Source organism: Tupaia chinensis, unplaced genomic scaffold (assembly GCF_000334495.1).
Source record: "Tupaia chinensis unplaced genomic scaffold, TupChi_1.0 Scaffold000561_1, whole genome shotgun sequence".
Taxonomy (NCBI): Eukaryota; Metazoa; Chordata; class Mammalia; order Scandentia; family Tupaiidae; genus Tupaia; species Tupaia belangeri.
Window position 1 is genome coordinate 2,693,555 of NW_006160074.1, and position 8,418 is coordinate 2,701,972.

Consider the following 8,418-nt stretch of genomic DNA (forward strand, 5'->3'; position numbering starts at 1 on the left):
TGGCCAGGGCTTCCCTGTGTTGACTTCTGTTGTGGCCCCAGAAGGGTCTCCGAGGAGAACCCGGAATTCGGACCCCATCCAGCCCCTGCCTGAGATGGAAGGATACATGGTCGCTGCCCTTGACCAAAGCGGATCCCGCCCAGAGCCAGCCGTGTGGAATTCAGGCCCCGCAGGTCGGACTCTGCCGCGCTGGTGCAGACGAGTCACCATGTGGAAACGCACGAGTGTGCCTGGTTCCAGTAAAACCTTATTTATAGACACTGAACTTTACATTTCATATACTTGCCACTGCCACTAAATAGTGTTTTAATTTTTTTTTGCTTTTTTTCCAACCATTTAAAAGCATAAAAATCATTTTTAGCTCCTAAGCTCTACAAAAGCAGGCAGTGGGCTGGAGGTGCCTCCAGGCCACAGTTTTCCAGCCTCTGTCCCCAACATGGGCACACAGGAGATGACAGCCGAGGGTGAGCACAGTGGTGCCTACATGCGTCCAAGAGAGGCCGCGCACTGCCCATCCCTGCAGGCTTCTGAGTCAGAGACGGGGTTGGAATTCCAGCCCCGCCCCTTCCTAGCTGGGCAGGTCACTTTCACCTCTGACGGGTTCCTCATGGAAAACGGGAGCAATAATACCGACTGGAGACCTGGCTGGGGAGATGGAAGAAGATAAGGATGTGAAGTCCTGCCTCCAAGCTGGAGAGAAATGTCAGATCTTTGTGCACTTGTATCCTGCCCTTCTGGTGGGTCGGGAGTTCGGGTAGGCACCCGCCCTGAAGGGGTGGGCCCTGGGCAATGCATGGATGGTGAAACTTGGGGTGACCAAGCTTAACGGAGCCAGAGGAGACTAAGAACAGGGGCTGAGCTTGTGTCCCAGCCCAAGGCCCTCCCCATCCCCCAGCCCCTTCCCAGTCCCACCTCTGGGAAGGGGCGGGGGAAGGGTGCCTGCAACCATGGGTGCCAACTGGCAGAGGAGGGTGCCCCCCGCTGCGGGCACGCGGCTGTGGGTACACAGCTCCTCGAGGGAGGGGCACCTGATCCAACTCTCCCTGCTATTTACCAGCAGCTAAAAATAACCCAAGAGTGACAGGGAGATGGGCCGATTTGTAATTTAAATAGCAACAGGATAAAGCACGGAGCTGCAAGAGATCACATTCTGTCCTGAATTAAAAATGCAAAAACCGGGGGCAGAGCTGAGCTGGAGCAGGGGGAGGGGGCCGCTGGCAGAGGAAGCCGGAAGCCGGGGGGTCCATCCATTTTCCTTCCTTTGGGAAGGGCCGGGCCCAGGCCCAGCCGGAACTCCTTCCTTCCCTCTGGGACCTGAGGTTCTTGCTGACCAGTAAGTCAAAGGCCAGGGAGGGCAGAGCCAGCGATGGGACCAGGCTCCTCCTGAAGGCCCAGTGCAGGGACTGGGAGACTGGGAAAGGGTCTTAAACGACCCCATGTTGGCACAGGAGTTCAGCACAGCCTCCGAAGGTTCATGTGCCTCAGCCTCTACACCAGGGGCGCAAGCTCTCTGGGCATCTTAGGAGAGCCAGTTTAAGTGTGGCCTTTGGAGAGGTTCTCGGTGCGCTGCTGAGATGGGGGCCTGTGGGGCAGGCATCAGGAACCCTGGGTTAGAGCCCCATTTTTTGCCTGCGCGAGTGTATTTTCAGAGCATTCAGTGAGACCTCTCCAGTGTCCAGGTCCCAAGAACAAGGGCTGGGGAGAATGTCTTCAGTGACATTGGGACAAGACTTGAACTTTCTGCTCTGGGCTTACGGGGTGCTCGGGGCTGCGGGTGCTTGGGAAGGACAGCAGAGTACACAGAGGTGGCAGTCAAAGGGCCGTGGGGAGCAGCTTACGAGGCGAGAAGCTGTGCCTCAGCGAGGCTGAACAACTTGTTCAGGCTGCACAGTCAGTAACCGGTCCCCGGTCCAGACCCATCCCTTTCACTCCAAACGTTTTCTTTTTTTCCCCAGAGGTTTTTGCCTTAGGGTGCTTGCGCTTACTGGACCAAGAGACAGAGATAGTGAGAGGGAAAGTGAGAACCCTCCCTGGGGGGGTGGGGGTTGGAGGGGAATAGCCATGCTACAATCCGCTCCCGGGATCTTGGGCACACATGCACATGCGCCTAGTGTGATTTTCATGCCGGCGGGCCTGGGACTTGAACACAGTCGACCATGTGGAGTCCAGTAACGTAACTGCTACACTATCTCCTGGCCTCCCACGCCTAAGCCTTTTTAACCAGCCTCTTATCCTCACGCATCCTTTCTTTTGGCTGCGTATTAAGCGCACGCGTCCCTAGGCAGGGTGGTATGGCAGGGGAGTGGGGCTGATAGGAGGTTCTGCGGTCAGGCTCTATAACCCTGAAGACAGGACCTGGAGGCCCAGAGGGCAGGAGGCTTGCTGATCCTGCGCTGGAGACTCGATATCGCCCAGGCTGGAAGCAGAAGGAAGCGCCTTAGAGTAGACCCAGCTGACTAGGGTTCCTCCTTCCCCTCCAGCTTGGGTACCAAGGTGTCGAAAGACAGCTTCCAAGAGAGGTCACGGTGTGAAGGACCGCCTTTGACAGCCACGCTGGCTGCAGTGCCGTGCCGCAGTTCTCCCGTGCTGTAGGGCCTCCCGCAGGACTCTCTCCAGCTCCTCTTCCAGATTTTCTCCTGCTCCTGGCTTTAATGAGGCTGTGGAGAGGCCTAATCCCCTATCTTTTAGCAGCCAGCAGCACCTGCAGCCCAACTCAGATATATCTGTCTCCTCCGCCGGGTCAGAGGCCCAGCACCTGGGCAGGGGCCAGGGATTGGCAGGTCATCTCTGGCCCTGGGTTGCTCCCAAGGGCTTCAGCAGAGAGCTGGCTCCCAGGCTTAGCTGCTGATGCGCGTGCAAACGAGGAGCCGGTCTCCCTCCTTCTGCTCAGTTTTTGGGTACCTATGTTCAGCTGATTTTGACTTCCACAGGAAGTCATGGAGCACACATCCCTGTGTACCCAGCACTGAGCTAGGAGCTGTTTAGGGCGCAACCCTCTTATGAGGAGACAGGATGGTGTACACAAAAGATCAGATGATACCGGAATATAATTAGAATGAGTGAGTGTGGACCTCTGTAAAGCCAATGGTGTAGGAACGCTGGTTCGGGAGCAGTGTTCAGTACATAGTAGGTATTTATAAAACGCTGTCGTATGAACGAGTGAATGAGAACCTGAAGACCTCAGTGAAACTGTCGATCTAAAGAAGATCTTAGGCATCACCTGGTCCAACCCAGAGAGGTTAATGACTGGCCCAGAGTCACACAGCAAGGGCCCGTGGACTCTGTGTCTGGGGCCCTTTCCAACTTTCCACCTTTGCATTCCGGGCTGAGATTCAAAGGCTGGAGATTTCGATGGGCCTAATATCAAAGGCAGACAGGGTGAGGGGAGCAGGGCTGCCAGCGTGGAGTGGCAGGGGTCTGGTGGTATGTTGGAGGAGAGTGAAAAGCAGGAAGAAGAAACGCGTATTGAGCACCTGCTGTGAGGTGGGGGCCAGCGTGGCATGAGCTGAGAGCAAATCTCTTCAGGAAAAACCTGGACACAGGCAGAAAAGCAAGCGGATCCTTGGAGGTCAGACCAAGGAGGCTGGCTGGGCGGGTTGGAGAGCAGAGGATGCCCAGGTCGTGGGCCGAGTGCCTGGTGCCCTAGCACATTTTTCCCCCCAGCTCCCACTTGCTCATCGAGGGCACAGAAAGTAGAACACCTCACTCTCTGGGGCTTCAACAAAGCCCAGAATAATTTTCTTACCCAGATTCTTCTTCCCGTGTGTGCCTGGCTGAATGCTGAGGGGTCCCCAGCTGCCCAATGCTGGCACACGCTGTCCCGAGAACTGCCAAGGGCATCCTCCCCGGGCCTGTGCACCTGTCCCTTCCAGCCTCGTCCTCCCCACCCCACCTGGGAAGCAGAGCTGGCATTGACAGCTTTGAGGAGTGCAAGCACAAGGTGGCCCTGAGCCCACAATCAGGACTGCTCGCTCCCCTCAAAGCTGCTACCCTGCCCGGCTTCCCTTCCAGGAACCCCATTTCCTGCTCTCTGGTGCTCCACTGCTGCCAGAAGCCTCAGATGGAAAACAAGCCCAGCCCCACTTCCTCTGTTTAACTGCCGAGCTACTTGCAGAATGCCTGGGAGAGGAAGGCAAGGCCAGGCAACTGCCTCCTCCCAGAACAGGCCCGGCCTGGTGGGGGGAGTCTCTGACAGGCCACGGCATGCTGGCTGGGCCCTCCTTGAGGGACTCGGAGATGACAGACTGGAGGGAGAGCTGCTGGGAACAGGGGTGCTGAGCCTTAGGGACAGCAGCTGGCCATGTTCCCGACCTTACAAGGACAACAGGAGTCAAGGACACAGACTCTGGGCTTAGGTTCTCACTTCCGCTCCTTACCAGCTGGCTGACCTTGGAGGAGTCAGCCTGGCAGCTCTGTGCCTCCGTTTCCCCACCTGTAAAAGGACGAGCAGAAGATCAGCCTCGCAAAGTTATTATGAGGATTCAATGAGCTACTTTAGTTTATCCACTTGACTTTATTCAGCAAGGTTTCTTGAATGGCAGTGTCCAAGAAATATTAGCTATCGTTTTCTTATCCCTGTGTACATAGCATGCGCTTATTAAACAAATATTTACTGGAAAATATTACGTTCCAGTCTCGAGGACACCAAGCTGATTGCAGCACCAGATGGAGGCTTCTAAGGGCCGGGATGGTGTCGTGTGCATCCTGGCTGTGCAGGTTCTGGAGCGTAAATGTTTAGCGAGGCGAGCTGACACCATTTCTGTCCTCGAGAAATTCACAGCCTTTCTGGAGTAGCAAACACATAGGCAACGAGAGGACTAATTACAGAGCAGTGTGATTAGAGCACACCCGGGGAAGGTGCGATCTGATCTCCCCAGAACGAAGCCTAAGAATAAAGAGTGAGTAAAGACCAGCACAGTCTGGTCTCCAGAGGTCTTTCCAGCTCCCGGGGCATCCCCCAGCTCCCTGCTCTTCAGCCACACTGGCCTTTCCGCTCTCCTGCAGACACAGCAAGGACACTCCTCTCTCAGGGCCTTCGCCGTTTCTGTTCCTTTCTCTTAGAACACCGTTCTCCGAGAAGGTCACACGGTTCACTCTCCAGATTCATTCAGGTCTGTCCTATGTCACTTCCCTAGCTCGGCTGCACTCCTGTCATCATGCTCTTCCCCCTTTTCTTGGCTTTATATTTTCTCTAGCATATCTCATCACGGGACAGTGTATTACATTGGGTTGGCAGGAAATTCTCGACACATTTTTTGCATAGAAAACCAAAAACAAGTCATGACTTTCCCAACAACCTAATACATTGGCTGTTTTCCGGATGTTTGTCCCACTAAAATCTAAGCCCTGGGGCCAGAAGATGGTGTAGTGGTTACGTTGCTGAACTCCCACGTGGCCAACCGTGGCTCGAGTCCCAGACCTGGTGGCTTCAAAACTCACACCGGGCGCATGTGCGTGTGTGCCTGAAATCCCAAGAGGAGAATGGAGGAGAGGGGATTGAGGCCTGGCCATCCTCCTAGGGGGCGATTTCTCATTTTCTGTCTCTCTGTCTCTCCAGCAAATGGCACATGCCCTATAGTCAAAATCTCCCCCCAAAAAATTCGAAGCTGTTGTGTTCCCTGATACAGTGTGTGATCAGAAGTCACTCGTGAGTATTTACAGAAGAAACTACTTTGCAAGCGCTTTCATCTCTTATTTAATCCTCATGTGACTCTATGAGCACAATTATCACTCTATCATACCGATGAAAACACCGAGTTTCAGATAAGCTCCCTGACACATGTATTCATTAGTTTATCTGTTTCTATTCTTCCTTATTTCAAAAGCAATTTAATGCAACTCAGAGAGGTTTCTGACCTAACCCAGGTCATGCAGCTGGCCAGTGGTGGAGAAGGACTTGCACCTGTGTCTTCAGGCTCCTTCCTCACTGCCGTTTTCACGGTGCCACCAGCTCACGTGCCTGACCTTGTGTTAGGTGAGGTCATGCACCCCCAATCAGTGTACTCAGTGGTTGTCATGACGTCGGAGTCCTCAACAGGACCACAGGGTGAAACCAGGGAGGTTACGTGGGCAAGAAAGGCAGACTGGGGCTAACAGGCAGAGTCCAGCCCGGGCAGGCCTGGTGGCTGCCTGGCAGCCTCTGACTCGGGGCTGTCTCCTGGCTGCTGGGCTGGGCTTGTCCCCACCTGCCCCTTGCCTCCTCACCCAGCCTCCTGCCCAGCCAGCGGAAGGCGCCTATGAGCCCTGTGGTCCTCCGCTCAGGCGGCCAGCCGGCCTCCAGCAGGCCCCCCCGGTCAGGAAGTGCCGAAAGAGGAAGAGAGTCGCCGGGCAGGATGAGCGTGCTGGGGGCCAGCCACAGTGCTTGGGGAGATTGCAATGAGGCCGCAGCTCTGGGCCCCGCGGAGGCGCTGGGCACAGAAGAAAGGGAGCAGCCGGGGGCACTGAGGCAGATGTGGCGCTACCGCTCCTGGGACGTGCCACAGATCCCAGCCGAGGCCCCCCAGACACAGTAGGTACAAGGGGTGCTCTGGGAGTGGGCGCGGGCCTCTGCCCTTCTGAGTCTTTTGTCTGGGCTGGGGGGGAGGCAGTGGCAGAAGTGGGGTTACCCATCCATTATCCAGCAACTCCGCAGAGGAGCAGAGGAGACCAAGGGGGTTCTTGGCAGAGTGGGGGACACTCTTGTAGGGGGTCAGCAAGATGGAGGGCTGAGCTCAGGAAGCTCGGGGCCTCCAGTGCCCAGTCTTCTAAGCTAGGAGTTGGAAGTAACAGCTGAGGGTCTGGGGGAGGCGCCCCTGTCAGAGTGTGGCATTGGATGCTGAAGGCGTCTGAATCAGCAGGGAGGAGACTCAGCGGGGTCTCCGGCCATCTCTGGTCTTCTCTCAGAGCTCGGTGTGAGAACCGTTGGGAAACTTCCCTAAATGCACTCCAAGAGGCCACTGTCAGGTCCCTTTGGGGACTTTTGTGCCCTCTTCCCGTCACCCTGATGCCAGTTGCTGGCTGGAAGGCTGGTCCCCAGCTCCCTTCCCCAGGCCCACAGGAGACCCAAAGGGAGCTGGGAGAGGTCCGGCCTCTGGGAGCTCCTTGCCCATGACCCTGGCACTGACTATGTTTAGCTGGTAGAGGATGGGATATGGATTGCCAGGACCTCAGAGCAGAGGGTGAAAGTGAAGGTGACACAGGATGTGGCTTTGCAAAGAAGAGCTTAAGCAGAAACAGCGGGCAGCTGCTGTGGGCATCAGGGTGGCAGGGTGTGGGGACCCGCCTTCCCTGTCAGCCTTGCAGGGGTAACAGACAGTTTGAGCTGTGTCCAAGCACGGGGAGCTGTGCCCCCACAGTCAACCGCTCTGGTTCCAGTTGCTCTCATTTCTGGAGGGGGACAATCTCTGCTGCCTTTGGGGGTGTGTTGGTGTGTTTGTGTGTGTGCGCGGGGTATATTACTGGATGTGTGTGTCAGAGGGCTATAGCAGCATATATTCATGGTCCCGGTGGGTATTCGTGCATAGCAGAAAGATGTGTTCGTATACAGTTTACACAGAAAGAGAAAGAGGGAGCATGAGGGACAGGCACCCCCAACCAAGTCCTCACACCATAATCCACCCCCCCACCCTAGCTGGCCACCTCCTGCACACACAGGATGCGAACCCGGGACCTTCCTATATGGCTTCAGTATATCTGGGGGCCGTTACTGCTGCACAGTGACTGGCCAGAGAGATGTGTATGTCCTATGTCTGTGTGTATAGATGTGAGCAAGAGGGTGGTAGGCTGTAACTGTTGCCCTCGTGTGTGTGTTTGAGTGTGTAAGAGGTGTGCAGGGGGTTCCTGTAGTGCGAGATCTGTAGGCTCCATTGGATATAGCGTTGGGAAGATGCGATGCACTCAAAGTGGGTGAAAGGGTTGGAAGCCATGTGTGAGTGGGGAAGGATGTGTTTGTGTGAGAAGTATGTGTCTTCTTTGTTGGGATGTGAGGATCATTAAGTGACTGTGGTCCCTGAGTCTGGAAGGCTGGGGTGGCATGTTCCCAGCACAACCTTGTGAAGGGCCTGTTTGTTCTGGGTGCGTGGCGGGCACTATGCGACTCTGGTTCCCGTGGGTGTGATTTGCGAGGACCAAGGGGGTAAGGCTGGGGAATGTGTGAGTGGCTGAGTGGCACCAGGCGTGCAAGAGCAGAATGTATTCCATGTGGCTGTTCTGTGACTGTATTCGGAAGGGAGGTGGTGACAGCCGCCCTCGCGGGTGTACACTTGTGAGCATGTGGGTTGTTTGGTAGGGGAGGGCTAAAGCGAGGGAACAATTCTGCCCGGGTGCGCGCAGTGCGGGTGCGTGGCCCGAGTTCCGTCCTACGCGGGCGGACCAGCCAGGGGCTGGGGGCGGAGTCTCTGCTGCCCCGCCCCTCTAAGCCCCGCCCCCCAGGGCCGCCCG

The 8,418-nt window shown here is 56.1% G+C and overlaps 1 protein-coding gene across 7 annotated transcripts in view; it reads left to right on the top strand.

Moving 5' to 3' along the window:
* The window catches only part of DGKZ (diacylglycerol kinase zeta), a 46,350-nt gene that overhangs the window by 4,744 nt on the left and 33,188 nt on the right, over positions 1 to 8,418 (top strand). For 5 of the 7 annotated variants that reach the window (XM_027775407.1, XM_027775406.1, XM_006157773.3 and 2 more), the window contains exon 1: positions 6,318 to 6,508. The exons of 1 other annotated variant lie outside the window; for it this stretch is intronic. In XM_027775407.1, the coding sequence (XP_027631208.1) occupies positions 6,333 to 6,508 (176 nt within the window). In that variant the 5' untranslated portion in view covers positions 6,318 to 6,332. Of the gene's footprint in view, positions 1 to 6,317; positions 6,513 to 8,418 lie in introns of those variants that run through there. One more of the 7 variants, XM_027775408.1, reaches the window with a different exon arrangement.